Raw genomic sequence first — 21250 nt, 5'->3', positions numbered from 1 at the left:
GAGACAAACTCTTGCCAGAAAGATAAATCGGCAAAACTGGTTCGAAACTTATGATTCTGATATTCGATAGGATTTCTCCCTATACCCTTTCAATATTTCGCCCAGACTCTTTATCATAACCCGATAACAATCCCTAAGAATTTGGTAAAATCCGCCAAGAACTCTAAACAATAAACGCCCATGTTAAATGTTAAAAGTAATACATAGATGTTCCTAAAAACTGTAGATTCAGGCGTGGTTTTGGGGGCATGAGACGGGGTTCACAAAAAAAAATCAATAACAATCATATGGCATAAATTTTATGGAAACTTATTATTAAGTATTTTGTTGACATTTACTGTGGGGTGGGATTGTGGATTCACCCCCCCCCCCCATTCACAGCTTTTAGACCCGCTAGATTCCAACAGTTTAACACACACCGATGTAATGAGATACATGTACTTAGGTGAATAAACACAGTATATGCCTAAGGTGTATTGAACGGACGGGGCGGGGAGGGCTGCAGTCTCCCCAATCGTATCCACTGCGACATCTTCCGGCAATATTGCCGTTTTTTAACTGAAGAATGCAATTTTCGGCTAGACTGCGCTACTGGGAGAATATCTATCAATAAATTGTTAGATATTTGATTATTTGGAATCCATGGTGTGGGTAAATGATTGAAGGCAGAATACAAATTTCCTGGACATTACTGTCAGGTCCTTGTGAATATCCGACATAAAAAAAAGATTATGAACACAGTTGACACATAAGACTACCATACTAATCCATTTCATTTAATAATTTATTACAAGTGTATTCACCAATTAATTTTCTTTATTTCAATATTTAGTTATATTAAAAATTATTTATGGTTTTAAAATGACAATGATAAGGGAAGGGAAGGGGGAGGGTGTAAAATAACAATAACAACAGACATAGGGGTAAAATGAATACTGACAGATTGACAATGGTTATAAAACAAATGAAAATAACCCTGCACAAAATTATATATAGAATGGCTAACAACACAAGTGATTATCGTCTGGGCTTTTGATTTGGTCTACCAGTTACCTACCCTTGGTAATGTTAGGCTACAACTGTGCATAACAGTTTAATAGCAATTCACTACTGTACTTCCCGTGTGAAGCCAATCATATGTTGAGTTTGTCCAAAACTTCAATAATAATCCAAGAGTAGTTAAAGGTAGTGCTAACATGGGTGATAATATACAGCTTAATTACTAAAGGCCATTGAAACAATTTACTAGCCAGTGTTTTTTTTTCTTATGGTGTCCTTTGTAATGTAATGATTACAAACATGGAATATGCAAACTACTGCACAGCCAAAATAAATTCACACGAGGTAGTTTTACTAAAATACCAGAATATCAAAACAAATATACAGTCTACAAATTACAATTTTAAATGAACTCGATGTTGATTAAATCAAAATGGTGATATGTGTTCCAACTCATTAATTTTAAATTATCCAATTATTATAACGGACATGATTAATGGTTTCCAGTAGCCTACACGAGGGCTAGAAAGTAAATAAACTATAATCAAAAACACATCTTCTAGAATAAAGAGAATAATATTGACTTGGATCAGACACAATGAAAAACAGTTTCACAAAATAAATACTGGTTCAAAATTTATTAAAATGATAAACACCGAACTAAGTTATAGTCATCTCAAGTTCATGTTACTTTCTATACATTTCAAACAAATATCAATAAGCTAACTGCTTTTTGGCCTTCTGCCACGAGTACATTTAGGAAGTTTTAAAACTTACAGTATTTTAGTAAACTTTACAATGAATCTTTAAAACTAACAAATAAATGAGAACCTTATAATTCATTTCTTCAAGCTCTTCTGAAAATTTGAAATACCTGATACAGTGTATATTCATAAATAAAGCAGAGAAGTCATAAAAATAACTGATACATCAGACTAAAATAAATATGTAAGTTACGGCAAACAAAAGATATAGATGCTATATTCTGATTGGTAATTAATAAACAATATGAACAGCAGTTATATATCGTTATTGCATGTAGGAAGACAAATTATTATTATTATTGTGGAGACAGTATTTGCCTTCTTAAATATGTAATTCGGGTAGAACAACAAAAATATTTCAAGCATTAATATTGACTTCAGTAAAACGTATTTATTTTCTATTCTAAGCTAACTACAGCTCAGTATATGTTTATTTTCTATTCAAATTTAAGTGGATATTTTCCAATGATGAAAATATAATACACTTTTATGACTATGGGCTAAATGGAGTGAAAAATCAGACAACAGAAAAGCCAAAGAAAAATCATAAAATAAAAATATCAAATAAATAAATGAATGACTAGATTAACAACAGGTCATCACATTATCATTATAAATAAAATATTTCAACTGAATGTTCTCCGAACTAAACTTCTTCATCATCTTATCAATCCATTCCTCACCATCTGCAACTAATGCATCTACTTATAATACTTCTGTTACCTATTTTCAAATCCTTTAACAAACAACCGAAGGGAGGGGGTAATATGGTATACACAACCATTAAATAATATTTATATCTAAAGATACTGTTATAGGAGTATTTACGTTTAATATATAATAAAAATTTATCTTGTCAAAGTACCTAAACTAAAAAGCCAAGTTCAGACCAGAGATAGTGGGCTTCGCAAAGACAAATGTTTTCCTCTCATGGAAACCAAACAAACAACATCAAATGAACGACACATTTAAAAAGCAGAAATATTGTCAATTTTTTTGCAGAATATTTCAGAAACAAATAATTTCAAAATTCACAAATATGGTATCTCAAGACTTTAGAAATGGCAAGATTTTGCCCTTTTCCGGTCCATAACATCAATTTACAATTTTAGCAGGTATTTGAATGTATTATTAAAATGATAAAATAAATTGATCTTGAAGTGAGTGACTGACAAAAAAATATAAATGCACTTGTACAACGAATATGATTCCACACATATAAAAAATTAGAGGCACATTTCTTTAACACATTTAAATTTTTTAAAGTACTAATAATTCTAATCTTTGGTAAATTTAAAGAAAACATTATAAACCTGATGTAAGGCATTGTATATACAAATGAGAAACAAGATTCATTGTACAGAAAATAGATACACACATTTACTAGTATAATACATAAATGTAAATAATTAAGCACATCTCTGGATATGAAATGTATATCATGGCAAAATATATTATACATACCGGTATATATTGACGTGAGTTGAAATACTTGGAAGGAAATACAGTATTAGATTATGCTGTCCTATATACATAATTAACAGGCTAACAGAAAGATGAAGGACACAATATAGAAAATACCACATCCCAAAATGGAAATGGTATCTAATATTCCATAAATTACTGGCATACTTTAAAAATAATAAAACATAACTCACAGTATACATGTTCCTATCTTGACTATTTACTATTAATACTATTATAGTCTGTACTCAATATATAACAACAAAAATATGTCATATCAGTGGCAGCGATTTATTTACATTCGTGATGAAGCACTAAATTTATATAATCAATTAAAATATATAAATAAAAAAGAAAATACACAAAAAGTCTCTTTTCAGAATAACCTTTCTTACCCTTTTCTTTAAAAACCTGACCTAAAATTTTAAAGATAGGCTGCAAGACAACTTAATATATGCCCACAGCAGCTACCAGTAAGTCGTTCAAGCAGTGCACAATGGCTGTCGCACATTATTTATTTTGTACATAATGGGGAGATTCACAAGACACAAAAAAAAAAGATTTTTCAAACTGATCAAGGGCCAGAATTGTCAGAAATTGTTAAAAGTCAATACTCTTTCAATTGTTTACAATTCAAGTCAATCAGAAGATGACTTTAGTCTCAAAAACGTCCACAAATCATTGTAAACAACCAAGATTTTGTAATGACAATATTCGACCACAATTAAATGCAGGCATATAAAACCTAAAATCAACATACATATGTACATATAAAAATGTCATCAAAAGTTTGAATAAAATAAATAACAATAATCTTATATAAGTAGTCTGTCATTTCTGCCATCTGCTAGGAGGAGACCCACTACCATTTGTCCTTCAATATTTAAAATCACAGCTAATTGTTTAAATCACATTATTGACTTTTACCCCAGAGATGTATAACCTCCACTGGCACTGTTTAAAATTACGACTTTATGATCAAAAACACACAATCACGTTTTGAGCACAGATTGTAAGTCTTCAGGTAATGCCGAAACAATACCATCCATATGATTCTGTAATTTTAACAAACTTTCTTTTCCCACAACTATCTGATGTGCAGCAGCAAATGCCTAAAACAAAAAATGAACCCACAATGTAAATAAAATTTAAGTTTTGGTAAATTAGAGACTTAGTTTAGTTCATGTCTGATATTAGAGACTTAGTTTAGTTTGTTTCTGACATTAGAGATTTAGTTTAGTTTGTGTCTGACATTAGAGACTTAGTTTAAATTATTTCTGACATCAGACATTTAGTTTAGTGTGTTCCTGACATTAGAGACCTACACTGTACTTTGTCACATGTTTTGTTTTTGTCTCTCCTATCAAATGTCAGTAAATGTAATGTTTTTAGAGATGGGTTGCTCTCTATACTGATACGATATGCTCAAACAAAACTTAGTAACTGTAGTCAGCCAGCCACTTGTTTAATATATCAAAATGGAAATTCAACTGTTTATAGGTGTCCTATTACTAATGGATATAAGACATCAGCTCAACACAGAACTCTAACCCTTTAAACCTTTTTTTCTAAAAATCAATATGAGCATTTATTTTTATATTACTATGTAAATATGTACTTACAAGTTTTTCTCTAATTCTTAAAATCAGATCAACTATTTCTACTTCTTCTTTACCAACTATCCAATCCTGTAAATTCTTTAAATACAAAATAATATACAATAACATACAAAGTTTATTTGATCAAAATGTTACCTTCAATTCCCCAGGTAAATAATACAAAAGTTTTAAGAACTCTTTTAGCCAGTGAATCATGCTATAGTTAATTTATCAGTTTTTGGTAGTGAAAAATAAGTTATGAATAGTATCCCTATCACTATTAAATCTTTATGTCAATCCACTTTGGATAATATTGTTGGTCTACATCAGATCTAACTACTTCTTTAATAAACTATACACATCATTTGCTTGAAAACGTTGAGAACCCTCAACGAAACGTCGCTTTAAATAAAATAGTAATTGTGTTCCATATTATGTTTTTGTATTACGTATGTCAATTGCTAAATGCCGCTCAAAGAAGATACACATACTTATGGAAAAACAGCTACTTATTTATTTGATCTTATTGTTGTCTTGTGTGGTTTCAGGAATTGTTGTTATAGTTTTCTGTATAAATTGACCTCACATTCTTGTATTACTGTATTAGCTTGATAACGTTGAGAGAATACTCTTCAAAACATCACTCAAATAAATAAGTAGCTGTTTTTCCATAAGTATGTGTATAGTTTATTGCTCTATCCAGATACTAAATGCCTCTTAAAGATTACTTCTTTAATGGTCATTTGTTCTCAATGAAGTTTGTTATCAGCCCCTTTGTTTGGCTAGAATCAATCAATGCAAATGGAAATGCATCTTTTTCATTGGCCAAAAGAGTGGGTATAGTCAGGTCAGTTAAATAAACATTTATCAAATATGTTGTTAGACCACACTGTAATGTAAATATAAATGACAAAAAGAAACCAACTAAGGTTTAGTTTTAATTACATGATAAAACAGGCAGAAAATATAATATCAGCAAACATTACTTACAGCACCACATAAAGCCTCCATGTGTAGAGCCTGTAGTTTTTGATTAGCTTCTCGTTGTTTTTCATGATACCATCCTTCAAAGTTTGGACTTCGGAAAAAACGTCTGAAAAAATATTTAGATGATCGTTGATTTTTGTGAACATATTTAAAAAGTGAAACATAAATGTTGTTTAGCTACCCTTGGACGTCTAACAAAATGTTGTTGTAATTTAATAGAACATTGTCTACATGTAACTACAGTAATATTCAAGTTCTAATATAGTCTACATGTAATTACACTAATATCTGAGTTCTATATTCTAACAGAATGTTGTCTACATGTAACAACAGTAATATTTGAGTTCTATATTCTAATAGAATGTTGTCTACATGTAACTAAACTAATATTTGAGTTCTATATTCTAACAGAATGTTGTCTACGTGTAACTACAGTAATATTTCAGTTCTATATTTGAATAGAATGTAGTCTACATGTAATCACCAAGCTTTAAAATTGAGCTCTTATAAAATGTTTTAATACTGTAAAACTATATAGACCTACCTATAAAGACCTTCCCAATCACCCTTAGCTACTGGGGTTAGTTGTGGACCTGAATGTTCAATTGTTTTTAAAAACTCATCAGGATCAAAAGGTCTCAATCGTGGCGGTCCCTAAAAAAGAATTAGGAGCATAAAATATTTGATTCACAAAGAGAGAGGGTGTTGATGAAGACATAATATAGCAGATTGGCCATTTTAGTTTCTGACTTTTCCTTGATATGACATAGAAATAGTCACCATGATTGGACAACTTTCTCAGTGACAAATTGTTTCAATGGCATTAAGTAGTTGAACTGGAATAAACAGGTCACAATTCTATGGAATAAAATTACTGCTTATTACTGAGCAGTAATAAGCAGTAATGGTATTCCATAGAATTTTGACCTGTTTATTTCTCAGTGACAGACTAGTTAAATTTCTATGTAATAATATTGTTTGCACAATTTAAAACCATGTGACCTGTTATCTGCCTGATATAGAAATCAAATTCTTTAGAGGCATTTAGTAACTGTATAGAGCACTAAACTATAGTAATTGTTTTACTATAAGTCTTAATTAATGTTCTATCTAAACTTGCAGTAAAGCAGTTAATGGATTAGTATGTATTTTCTACAGTCAATATATATGTAATGAATATGTACATAATTACCTATTCCCTTACCTCTGTTTTTTTCAATCAAGTGTTCTAGAGATCGGTATCCAGACCACTCGGACCAAAAAAAAGACCAGTCGGACCAACACAGAGACCACTCGGACCAACCCAAAGGACTACTCGGACCAAACCAAAAGACCACTCGGACCAATTAATTCATATTGTAAGACCATTTTAAAACAAACACAATTATCAAATTATTAAAACAACACTTTATATTATTGGTCCGAGTATTCTTTTTGTTTTGTCCGAGTAGTCTTTTTGTATGGTCTGAGTAGTCTTTTTGTTTGGTCCAAGTGGTCTATCAGTTGGTCCGACTGGTCTTGGTCCCAGTGGTCATGGATTCCTAGAGATCAAATATGCATTTCTAATCAACCCATATAGCATTTGATTGACAGTCTAATCAAACTACTACACGGACGCGGGCCACAGGCGCAGAACACAATTTTTCTCAAAATGCCTTTATATTTAATGGAGTCACCATCAGAATAAACAGAATGAAATCAACATTTATTATTAAGTAGACTGTTTGGCACATGCAATTCAAAAAACAGACTTTCATTATCTTACATGCAGGGATTCTTGAGATGCCTCAACATAAACTCTGTCAGATAAACACAGCATGGCTGTATAATAAAATTTATTTTGATTTAGTTACCTTGTGAGGCGATATGTTTCTCTGTAAAGGCATCAAACTGGCAATATATCTTTCCTAAAATACAAAATAAATTTGTTTAGACATGCACAGATGAGGACTTCTATTGTGGGAATTACCCAATGCATAAATAAGGTAAATCATCCAATTGAGGCAAATAATTGTATCATAGATTCAGCATGGCAAGTAAAATGATGATAAAATATTGTTCCTACCAAACATTGGGAATTACATGATAAGATCTCTTTGAGATTTCAGAAGCTGACATTAATTAGCTTTCCAGCGATATATTATATTGAACAGGGTTGTAATTTTGTACAATCTTAAATATAACAAAGTTAAGGACAATGAACATGTACTTACCAAAGGAATCATGAAACTTTGTGTTAATTCTAGAAAATGGCGTCTTAAAATGGCGTTCTGAGCTTCAACTGGTCTTTTTATTTGAACTCCCTGCAAAATGTAATCGTACATGTCAGAAGAATAAATTCTTTAGTTCTTATTTGTTATCTATCATACTAGAATGCAAACATGTAAGAAGAATAAAAGGACTAATTCAATAGCACTTTTCTGTTATCTATCATACTCAGAAAATGTTTACACATGTCTTTCTTCTAAACAAATTAAACAAGGATTATAAACTCCATATTGATATTCTTTAAACATGCATTTTAGATGCAAGTAAAGTAAAATTAAGTCACTTGTAATATGTCATCCATTTTTAATCTAATCTTAAAACATTTTTAATGTGCATCATGTCACCTTGACTGTTATGAATTGTATTAAGTTTTATTAAAACTTCTCTATCATTCTCTTCAGTATCCTGTATGGGAGCCTTTACTTTTAGGAAGGCTGCAAAATATCTGCCCGAATATATCGATGGAAATGGTACTTTTGTTTGCAAAATCTCTCATTATTATCTGAAAATATGTTCGTTATGCCCAAAAATGACTTTCTTTTGCACCAAAAATTGTATCAACGGACACATTTGTTGGGGTCGCAGCTTAGTGCCTAATACAGCTATGCTTGTACTGCAAGTTCTTTTGACAGGTGTTGCTCCATCCTGTTCAATCCGGTAGTAGACTAATTAAAAAAGACACATTTTCTAACATTTCTTAATCTGACAATTTCAAAATAAATGTAACTATATATAAAAATGCATAAATGACAACTGACCTTTAATAACCTTTTGAGTATTGTTTTATCTTTGGCTAAATAAGACTTGTATCTCGTATATACACCTAGAAATAAATATTCAAACCTATTTCATCTGAATAAAACAAACAGTCTTTATCAATTCAACTATAGTTCAGCTAATTGTTTTAATTCGAAACATACTTTTGTTAGTTTTTTTGGGCATGTCTGATTAATTTATACAAGATATTTTCTGAACATACATATACACTTGTTCAGATCTTTTAATTTTCTGTGTAATATCTAAAATTGAATTGATTGAGAATTTTATATATATATATATATAAATAGAAGTTAGTGTACAGGTTTGGTAAAACAATCAATTTGATTAATATTTCTATCCGACGTCTGAAAACATTCATGATGAATTGAAATGAAATGAAAGGGAGTTTAACGTCCTACTGTTTTGTTCCAACTGGGCTAATGATGACGGGCATACGCCATACAGTGTGTTAAGAGGGAAATTTTGGCTGGACAGCGGCACTATGGCCTACTCTTATATCGAATTCCAACTGTCAAGGGATCTTTTACATGCACGCCTTCTATCCTGTAGCACTGAAAAGGGGGAACCACGCCGGAAAATTTGGATGAACTGTCTTGGCCAATGCAGGGATCGAACACCCGACCTCCAGGCTAGCAAGCCAGCGTCTTACCCACTTAGCCACCGTGACCCCCCCATCGTAAATTGTTCATTTAAGATTGTATAAATACAGTTAAATCCTCAATGTGCCATCAGAATCACAATAATCAGGACTGAAAAATGATCTTTAGCAATAATAATCTACAATGTACGTTATGTGCCATTTCGGCCTTCTTGTTCATAGACAGAAATAAATCATCATTCAGGCATCATCTAATAATCTAAGAGAAAAGAAGAAAAGAAGATGGCAGCATGAAATCGATAGAATGTAATGGGAAATATAGAGAGCCATAACCCTTGTTAGGATTGATTGATTTGAATAATTTTTGGACCACATTTTATTGTGCATGGTCTAAAAGTCTATACTTGCCTTTTAGTCTGGAATATTGTGTGTTGTTAATGATAATGCTAAGGGTGGTAGGTGGTTAATCATATTTCTCATAAACAATGACTATAAGTGCCTGACAACAAAAACATCTCATTTGCTCATTGCAACTTTTACAGTCTGTATATTTAGATAAAGAAGCAGCCCCAAGTGATAAATGTAGGTTTCAATCCACAAATCAAAAGCCAGAATGGGAAGAAATAGTTCAAATAGCCTATCAGAATGTTTCAGCTCAAAATATTGATGTCCTCAATTCCAAAATAAATAGATGACATTCATTAATCACTTGCTCATTTACCTTTGTAAAGCATCTAGCAATCAAATGGCTTACCACTTTGCTTAGCCTAAGCAAAAAATGCTCAACAAAGTAAGTCGAAGCATTCATCTAATCAACAACTACACCAAGTGCCAACATTTTACTTCAAATAAAAGCAGAATTGTGTTCCAAAACATTTGACTGATAGATGAATTCAATTGATACATTTCACTATATACTATACTGCTTTTAGTGCAAATATCAGAGATTTTCTGAAGGTTTGATAAAATGATCCAAATACGCAGAGTTACTTTTTATTTTACGATATAGCAGGCACCCATAGTCAATGTGTTCTACAAGTAACTAACCTGGTTTAGAGTCTAACGTCTTTAAGCTGGATGCTTTCTTTAATTTATTCAAAGGTTTTGGTGAGCTCGCTAAAATATAGTATGGGTAAAATGGAAACGTGTACCTTTAAGCAGCCATGGTTAATTGGCGACAGCAGCAAACATTGGTAAAGATGTATGATCTCAAATTACAAATCATCAGTTTAATATTAATTTGGTTACATTACAGACTGAATTTAAAGAGGAAATATCACTCTGAAGACTTCAGATTTATAGCCATTCAATAACAAGATAAATGATTTCAACTGGGGATAATTAATTTTTTTTAATATATATTATTGAATATTCTGTCAGTTTTTCACAATAATCAAGTAGTATGTGGTAGTATTTGGTAGAATTTGGTTAGTATTGGGTAAATCATCTTTCCGCTAATAAGGCAAGTAAGTATAAGATTATTTCTGTTAATTACATGTACCATACATTTTTTGTGAGAGTGATAATGCCTATTTATTATCAGTTATGTGCGTTATATCAAATGTAATGTGTAATGTAATGCAAAATAAATAGAATCAGCTGTGCAGTAATGTACCACCCAGAAGGTTAGTAGTAAATTCTATAGCAAACTATAATTATACTAACCTCCACCATTCATTTCACCAATTCTAATGATATGAGGCCAATGTTGTAAAGTTTTGGCAAAAAAGGGATTTGTGACACCCAGTATTATTGGAGGACTGAAAAAAAAAGGAATAATATGGTTGTATATGTGATTGATTCTTAATACTATGGCAGGGGTTCATCAGGATTTCAATGTATTCACTTCTAAAATCCAAACAGCTATTAATTAGCTCAAGACAAATGATCAACTTTTTATTAAAATGTAGTATATGCTAGTACACTTATACTGTAAAAAAGATAAGTTGGTAGGCAACAAAACATCCATGCTCCCCCATAGCAGTTAAACATTTAGAGAGGTTGACAATGGTTGTCGCATATCTATTTTAATCATTTGAGGGTTCACAAGGTTCTACAAACTGAAACAAGGGCCTTAACTCTGAAAGTTATTTACAGAAATTGCTGAAATTTAACAGATTGTTTCATTTTACTATTTAAATAAGGCATATAAATTTCATACAGATCCGATGATAACTTTTGTCGTTTGAGCATTCACATAAAGTTCAACAAAGTAAAACAAGGGCCATAACTCTAGAAGTAACTGACTAATTTAAATAATGCATATAAATTTCATACAGATCGGCTGATAACTTTTTTTGTTTGAACGCTCACAAGGTTCAACAAAATGAAACAAGAGCTATAACTCTAAACATAATTAATGGAAATTTCTGAAATTCAATAGGTTTCTTCATCTCAATATAAACAACATATATCAATATAAACAACATATATCAATTTCAAAACAATTAGATGATAAATGTAGTCTGTAGAGTGTCCACAAGAAATTATGGACGACAGACAGATTAAAAATAATAAAAACTAAACTACCTTACATGATTGGTGTTAATAGGAAAACAAAAGCCAGTATATGTACAAAATATAACATGCATACTTACGGAGCTTGAACCTTTGTTGTATATTCTTTAAATTCGCTGTCATGAATCGTAAAATATGGTCGAAAATCTGAGCAATATTTAAGAGGAGCAATTAGACTGCAAGGGAAAAAAAAGATTGGGATTAACTTGAACAATTCATGATGAACATAGGCTATATCACAGAAATAAACATGTTGAATGTATTAATACAGAGTACTGCTTCCAATGACAACAATCCCTGTTGATTGTACACATCACAGAAAAAATATCTTGAATGTACATTACATACACAATGTACTGTTTTTGACCATATAAAAAAAAATGTCTTGAATGTATATCACCAAAAATATATGTTGACTACATGTATATCTTATATACATATTATACGGTTTCTGACGAGTCTTTAATCCTGCTCTTCTGAATTATCTACATTAATTAAAAGACTTACTTGACTAGAGCTTGTACAGTATTTGATGTAACAGTAGGAGAGGCAGCCATAACAGCAATGGGCTAAAATATAAAGATATACTCATATTAATTAATCATAAATATGTAATTTTGAGAACATCTCACAGTAATTTTTCGGTGGTGGATAATTTTGTATGAATCAAGGTGTTTTGCACTACTCCTAAATTTCAAACAAGCCAAGGGATCTTTTACATGCACTACAAGCCTCATTTATAAGATCCCTGGCCAATACAAAGAATAAGAAACAAAGAAAATATATCTAAATTACTTACTTCTCCAATTAAGACTAATTCCCACAGCAATTGTATATGAGGTAGAATACTTTGAAATGAACTAAAACAATAAATATTTATATTAAAAAAAACATGTATGTTTCAAAATTCAGAATTAATACTTAAATGAAGGGATGTTAACAGCAAACTTCTAATAATACAGCCTCTCCTGTAAACGTTGTTACAATTGGCTTCTTGATAAAAAAAAAAACCTGCTTTAAAACTACATTTACTATTCTTTTAAAACCACATAGTACATCATTTGTTGGTCTGTCTTACCTATAAATGTCTACTTCAAATAAAGATGGCAGTATGGTATGAGCTGGTATAGTATGCTGAAAAAAAAAAACAAGAACGATTGTTATTAATCGATAATTAAATGTGACTTTCCAATGCAAAATGTGCTAGTATGGCCTTACTGGTTATTTCTACCTTTATGTAACAATGTTTTGCAATGATGTTATATTAAATTATTAAAAGAATCATATTTTTATGTTAGATTAGTGTTCAATTTATAGTTCAATTATTCTCCTAGGCTGATAAAAGGATGATGTTACAAGGCTAATAGCAATATTGTCAACATTAACACATTGATATGCAGTGCAGTTTGGCGTGGCCACACAGATTGTTCCAAAATACAGATGTGTTCAATTATAAAAGTTCTTAATATGATATATTGGCATGGCACCATTAATTTATCATTGGAGTAATTTTATTATTGCCATGAAGGAAGATTATAAGTTATAGCTCAGCCGAGTCAGAACAAGGATCCCTGACCCCTGAACTCTTTCTCTCCTGTTTATTAGATTTTCATGTCAATAATCAAGCTCAGCTCTATAGCAAATGATCAAATAATACTGATATATGATGAACAATTCACAGTTATAGGGGCAGCATGCCAGAAGAACGGTTAATTAAATAGTCAAGGAATAAGTATAAATACTCTTACTAATACAACTTAATCTAAATTAAGTTTTGCCATTTGAATTTTTCATTATTTTCTATTGATTTTATGCAACCATTTCTAACTGTCCAAGTCAATAAATTGATTGGTAATTTTGAAATATTTATAGTGTAATACACAGGTTTTTTTGTAAAATAAATTACTTATTACCTAGATTTGTGAAAGAAATGTGTCATGAAATTAATGTGAAACAAAGGAAATCAATTTGAATGCATATAGAAATTAATGGGGGTGCTTGATTGCTGTCAACAGCGATGGTGTGAGTTGAACCGTGATGTAATTTAACACAATAAATATGTTTCAGCTGTCATGGTTGATTGAGATTCTTATGCAGTTGGTATATGTGTTGTAGCCCACAATCCCCCTTTTCGCTCGATTGTTGCTATTTTTGGGATTGAGAGAATTTAATTCTGGAACAGTCAATGGAGTATCCTGACATATATTCTATTATAAGAGTATGACAGGGCAGGTTTTTATTAAATCTTAATATACCAGTTTAACTTGCCTAGATAATTACATCAAATACTAGGTTTCTACAATTAGCCTTTCACTGTTAATTACTTTATTGTTCAATCTGATTAAAATACAGATCTATATTTCTTTTCGTTTTTTTATACTTTGGATGGCCTACACTACATGAAGATCTGACCGGTTGTAGTGATAGGTCACGCCAGAGGTCATACGAGCAGCTTTTGACCCTATAAAATCAGACATTTGATTAACCAATCAGCATTGATGTTACTAGTGGATTACCCACAGTTCCATGCAAAACACGGATAAAACTCGTCGTAATAGATCGTTTCATTAGCTAATAGCTCATATCATTCAGAACATGTCAATGATAACAACTCTTCCAGATCCTAGTGTAGTAAAGACAAGTAAAACGAAATTTTAAACTATAAAAACGAAACGAAATATGATCTGTGTTTGAATCAGATTGTTTATTGTTTTGAGAGGTGTGATGTTTGATGACAATACGATTTACTAGAGGAACTACCCATAGTTCATTTTGGTTTTGCTATGTTGCAGAAAAGAAATATGTACTGTAATTTATCTGCCTAATCGTATGTCGCATTAAATATATTAATTTCTTGCTAACATTATTTTTATGTTTTAGAGTAAACATTTAGATATATTTTACTGGATTGTTGCCCCTTTAACTTGAATTAAGTTAACTACTTGCAAGCTTTAAAGATATATTCCTTTCATGTCCGACCAACTTTTACATATCCAGAATTTAAAGATTATATCCAAACTATTCAGAAAATAATATATTTGTTGCTAAAAACAACATATTTAACTAGTTATGAATGAGAAATCCTGTTTTATTTCAAATCTAAATATATCAGCATCAGCAGTAATGGTAAAACCGTTGTCTGCCAAACATCTGACTGACATGACAGTATACAAATCACTTTGGTCTCTAGTTTTATTTTTCTATACCATAAGAAATATCATTTTTAGGTAAACAAAAAGTCTAGGATTGTCCTAGATCACCTTGTCAAACTGGGTGGAACATATCTTTCTAAGCACTATGTATTGAAAATTTATTAAAGTCTCTAACATCATCTGAGTGATAGAGGAATCTACAAAAGTTGCATAGGGACTTTAAGAAATAAGAAAAGCCATTATAGTTAATAATAATGCTGATGATAGATAGACATGTGAGATTACATGTAACTAAGACATCTTGAATATTAATAAGTCCAATCTTGTTTATTCAAATAATACATTTACATGCAGTGAGTTTTATACCATGCATTAATATACATTATCACTTGTAGCTAAAAGCATTTATTAATATTAGAACTGCTGATTTTGATCATACATTTGAACCTGGTTTTTTTTTCTTGTTATTTATTGAGTTAAAGTTATTATTACGGTACAATATAAACATATAAAGCATGTACATATTTCTGTCAATCAAATAATTTTTATCTTACCAATGACTGAGAGCCATTTTTACTTGCAGATCTAACTGAAGATATTTTGTCTGAGACAGTTGGGCGGCAAGGAATTTTAACCTACAGACACACAAATCACCCAAGGTAAAAAAAGGAAATAAAAAAATAAGGCACAAGAAACAAAATATAAGCAAAATAAAAACATGAATTACAAATAAACTGTCTAATCTAAAAAAAAAAACAACTCAAATAAAGATAAATGGTTTTGAAAAAAATCTCAATACAGGTACTGGTTTTTGAAAATGGCAGACAAACTTGTTTAAAAGAAAATCAGGAAACCAAATTGTAAAAGCTTTCTTAGATGAAAAACCTGGATATATTTATAAGTAATCAAAGACTCTTTCTATAAAGTAAGAAATTTATAAATATACATTAAAGGAACTTGTGGCAATAGCATTGCAATATTAGCAGTCAGATTTAAAACATGTCCTCATAGTTTTATTAGATTGAAAGAATATCATTTATCTATCATTGTGTTAAAATATTGGTAAGCTGCGTTATGTTTTAGGTAATTTAAACGCTATATTAAAATTGCATTAAGGACAATAATTTGTTAGCTACCAAGTCATACTGAACACATGATGTTTACTTTTTAATAAGACTCTCCTTATCTTTAGATGGCAATTTGAAAAGCTTGAATTTTCTGTTTGTTATTTAAAAGGTAATGATTGAACTAAATATCATACATAATTACCAAAAAGACCGAATATGCTTCTATTACCGAGAGTTCCTTTAACTCAAACCTTTATACCAAGAAAAAGCACAGAGAGGGTCAGGTCTATTCTATGATGATACCTTTTTTATCATGGATCAGTTTATATTCACCATTGTCATATTTGCCCTTCTGGTAATGCAAATGACTGGCTGCGAAATCTATCGTCAGTCAAATTACATGCCAGAAAACAGTACCATGTACATTTGACATGATTCACTAACCAAATATATTCATTCAATTCATAACTACATGTATTCTTAAATACTACATGCTACATATAGTATAAAAAAGACAATTACAGAAATATTCAATTCTACACAAAGAAAATCTTAAAAATTTCTAAGAAATGCAAAAGCTAGGTTCCAACTCTGTAACTGTACAAAGTATCATTATTATCTTTCTGGGGAAGTTGTTTCAGTTTAACAGCTTTGCGAGTTAAAATCAATGTTGTCAATCAAAGAGAATTGAATATGTCAATGTAGAAAAATGAAAATGAAATAATTGTAAAGATTTGGGAATATACATGTAACACTAGTAAAATAGTACAGTACCTGTAAAACTGAACCCATCATGGGGAGATTTAAAGTATCACCTGGGATAGGAGTAGGCCATTGATCTATATCATGACAAGCTGAAAGAAATACAATCATTATAACCAATAATACAATCATTATAACCAATAATACTATAAAATCATGACCAATAATACTATAAAATAGAATCCTTATAACCAATAACACTATGAAATACAATCATTATTAACAATAATGCTAAAGAATACAATCATTATAACCAATAATAAATACTATAAAATTATAACCAATCATACTATAAAATGCAATCATTATAACCAATATTACTATAAAGTTTTAACCAATAATACTATAAAAATTTTAACCAATAATACTATCAAATACAATCCTTAACCAACCAATAATACTATAAAATACAATCATTATTAACAATAATACTATAAATTATAGTATAATAATACTATAGAATACCATCATTATAACCAATAATACTATAAAAGATTATTATAATAACCAATATCACTATAAAATGGAATCATTATAACCAATATTACTATAAAATACAATAGAAATAGTGAGGGCATCAGTTAAAAGCGCCAGTGGCATGATTGATCAAAAATATCTCAAGTCAGATGACTTGAATTGAACAATGAACAGATAATTCTAACCATCATGATAGTGTGGGCCAAAAAATATTAAAATTGTAATTAGACTGTATTTAAAAGAAAGTGTGATTAGAATCAGCACATCAAAACACTAAAACAAAATTTTAATAATGCACTAAGTGCCAATAAATCCTTATGCCTGAGTGAATCCAGAGTTGTTAGCCACATTAACTATTCAACTGTCCTCTCCAATAAGCCCAATTTGAAATAATCTGTATCAGAAAAAAACACGCTCATCTGACCATTGAATCATCATGAATCAAAGGAAATATGAATACACAGTCTTGTTAAAGATGATGAGAAAATGGAATATGTTACAAAAGGTTTGAGGAGCACACTTACCTGCCTCTAAACTAGGTTCTCCATTATCAAAATATTCAGGAGCTATAATACTAACCACTTGATTAAATAATGCCACAAATGGTAACTTGCTTACTAAAACTAGTGACTGAAAAATGATAAAGATTTGGATGAAAACCAATAACAAATTAATGCATGAATTGAGAACAATATCATTTCTATGTGATTATCTATTTAATAGAAATTATGAATAAAACTTTGCAAAAAAATTGCTCTTGTCTCTACTGACTACAATTTGATTGACCTTTAAATCAGGAATCAAAGCATATTTTAATGAATAAGCATACACTATTGTGCCCAATGTTCTGTGCTTAATTGGCAAGTTGATCACCAATCTATTATCAGCAAAGGATAAAATCTCAACAGGAATTTTATATACTTTCTACAATTATAGTTCCTTTTCTAATTACACCAATTTCCCTGTACAATTTATGATTTGAAGAGATTAACGTTGTAGGCACAAAACATAGGACATGTAGACTATTGACAAGCACTAACCTTCTGAAAATATCCTCTACGTATCGTTCTATCTTTAGTTTGTCGAAAGTAAACAAATCCATAATAATAGGCATTTTCACTCTATTAAAAATAATATTTATTATAACCAATTTAAAACTATTCATTAAACATGTTTACAGTTTGATAACTATAGTAATACCTCAAGAGTATTAATAAACAAACATGTAAACAGTAAACCAAAGACAAAACCAGTTAGTTTATAATTGGTACAAAAAATAAAATGACTACTTAAAGAAAACAAAATACAAATTTCCATGGTAAAATAAAATCAGATCTTAACTTTTGACATGGTTAACGTTGAATTTAGTAATAAGATCCTTTGTTCTTTAAATCCAAAAAGACCACTAATACAGGGGAGGTAACTCTTCCTTTACCTAGATTATCTCCTCTTAGCCCACACAACCCTTTTTCAGTCATATGCCTCACATGTGTGCATTTGTATGAAAGACATATCTGCAAAGTAAAACAAATGCTATAGGCCTAAATACCTGTAAGGAGACAGGACAATCACGATTATATTGATGATGACTTCGGACTATTGGTTTTCTACCAGGACATTGTCTAATGCGGAAATGAAATTGAGTATTTCCCATGCAACCTGTAAAATACATTGTTTAGTTATAAATAAACATATTCTGCTAAAACTTACTGGATATTTCCTCCTACAGAAAGAGATGTTGTTCAAAGGCCAGAGCCACTTTGGGGAATTACTTCTAAGAACGTGAATATATTTTCAAATATTCTTTAATGTCTTTCTATTATTAACTGACACATAAACCAAATAATAAATATTATAATTAAAGATGCATTATGTATGAATGCAATCTAACTATTGCAGATCTTTGTTCCGGCTTCAAAATCAAATGTAATATAAATTATTATTTAACATTTATTAACATGAAAATTCTATAGCCAACTTCTTGGCCATCGGCTTGCTCCAATTTTTTGAAGTAGATGAGAACACAGCAGACATCTAAAATTTCAACAATAAAATAGATAATCAGGACTTAGTCTCGGCTGTCAAGTACCATTGCTTCCATAATATACAACCTACACTACATTTTGTCAAAAGTTCACTCATAAACAAATGTTTCCTGTATGGTAGTTTAGAATTTTTCATCATTTTTGTTAAAGTTACCATATAACCTCAGATATCCAGGGGCTAATTTATTATGGAAACATTGACCCAGGGCCTGTAAATTTCCTATGGGGCCAGTTAATTTTGATTTTAGATTGCCAAAATGTGTGCATTAATATCAAAAAGTGGGAGGAAACCAGGTGACTCAATTTCAACAGTACAGCATATATTTGTTTAAAGTATTAAGATAAATTTATGGATCACTATGGATCACTACTGGTCATCTTGACCAACTAATTTGGAGTTTACTTGCGGCTATTCAGTTCCAAGTCTATTTTGCCAAAATGACCAGTCGGTCCTATACATGCAGATCATATATTTTAAATCAATACCTGGACATTAAAGAAATATATCTTTAATAAATCTCACCCGAATTTGAATCTGGAAATGACAGGTAGCATATATTCATTTTCTGAAAAATTAAACATAATTAATTTCAATCAAATGTATCTCTGTATTATACTAAGACAATAATGTTAATTTATGGAACAATGTTAAGTCATGGCAGTCAAGAGAGATAACAGTATGGGGTCCTCTATATCTGCTCCAGGTTTTAAGCAACTATTATGTATTATGATAAGACTAACTTATAAATGTAACTACTAGCAGGTAAGGTAACTTTTTCTGGAATTTGACCTGGTTTTAACCAGCTGTATATTTTCTATTATGATAAATCTGAAGTTTAAGTACTAATGCATTGCTTAAAAAGAAAAAAAACAAAACAATTAAAGTTGATAAATAAGTGGCAGAAAATATGTGTTTTTGTTCATTTCACAGTTGTTCTTACCTCTTTCTCGGTTAATTTGATATGTCCTGGGTAGATCAACTAAAGTATAAAATATATAAACATATCAATACCGGTAACATATAAATATTAAAAGAATAAATCATGACAAAGTAGAAACAACAGATACACATGTAATGAAGACAGCTGATAAAAAAATATGCATAATAAAATAGGCCTTATTATTTCCTCAAAAGCAACTCTTGCTGATTTATACATGTAGGCCTATGTCACTTATAGCCCTCAATCTTGAGGAGAAATGGTGGCTTGGTGAATAAGGTGCTGGCTTTTTATAGTTATATTAGCATTGTTGGCACAAAAGAACCCTTGACAGTCATTGGAATGGAACTTGAAGTAACAGTAGACTGTAGCACCCCTGCTCGGGCAAAATTTCCCTCATGGTCATAGCGTATTACATAGCTTATGCAGAAATGTAGGACGTTAGACCCAATTTCATTTCGTTGCCTTTTGATGAAAATAATTTGACAACAAAGCTGTTCTGGGAGTACATCACGGAGTCATCATAAGTATACGCTCTCATTGAATTATACAATTGATCTTGTACCTCCATAGCTTGGCCCAATTCTAAATCGAAGGTCACAACACAGGCACAGTGGAGCCAGTTAGAAAATTTATCCCATGGCAATATCGTTGGTGAAATTGCCATGTTTTCGTCTGCAGGTGCCCGTTCTATGTTATCCTCCTCCATTTTTCTAACAACCTTCACCTTGGGAAATTGTGTCAGGTTTGTTTTTGTTCGTAAAAACTGACTAATATTAAAGTCTTTCATGTTTAATCGACTTTTTGTTTACATTATATGACACAGTAAAACTG

At 30.8% G+C, this 21250-nt stretch overlaps 1 protein-coding gene across 3 annotated transcripts; it reads right to left on the bottom strand.

Annotated features, from left to right (window-relative positions):
- Positions 1-760: 760 nt before the first annotated feature.
- On the bottom strand, positions 761-21247 carry LOC126828495 (protein DENND6B). 3 transcript variants are annotated; one of them, XM_050558267.2, is made up of 21 exons: positions 20982-21247; positions 20420-20458; positions 20002-20044; positions 18983-19092; positions 18474-18554; positions 17958-18063; positions 16969-17048; positions 15682-15762; positions 13054-13109; positions 12775-12835; positions 12483-12544; positions 12056-12151; positions 11124-11218; positions 10506-10574; positions 8839-8903; positions 8026-8115; positions 7666-7719; positions 6357-6466; positions 5816-5918; positions 4850-4924; positions 761-4339 (listed from the first exon to the last, which is right to left on the bottom strand). In XM_050558267.2, the coding sequence occupies exons 1-21, from the start codon at positions 21204-21206 to the stop codon at positions 4220-4222; spliced, it is 1821 nt and encodes a 606-aa protein (XP_050414224.1). In that variant the 5' UTR covers positions 21207-21247; the 3' UTR covers positions 761-4219. The 3 variants fall into 3 exon arrangements, with proteins under 3 accessions (XP_050414224.1, XP_050414225.1, XP_050414226.1); XM_050558268.2 differs by lacking the exon at positions 10506-10574; XM_050558269.2 differs by lacking the exon at positions 15682-15762.
- Between the last annotated feature and the right edge of the window lie 3 nt (positions 21248-21250).

Source organism: Patella vulgata, chromosome 7 (assembly GCF_932274485.2).
Source record: "Patella vulgata chromosome 7, xgPatVulg1.2, whole genome shotgun sequence".
Lineage (NCBI taxonomy): Eukaryota > Metazoa > Mollusca > Gastropoda > Patellidae > Patella > Patella vulgata.
Note: the sequence above shows the minus strand (reverse complement) of the source record. Positions and strands in the feature narration are given on the sequence as shown.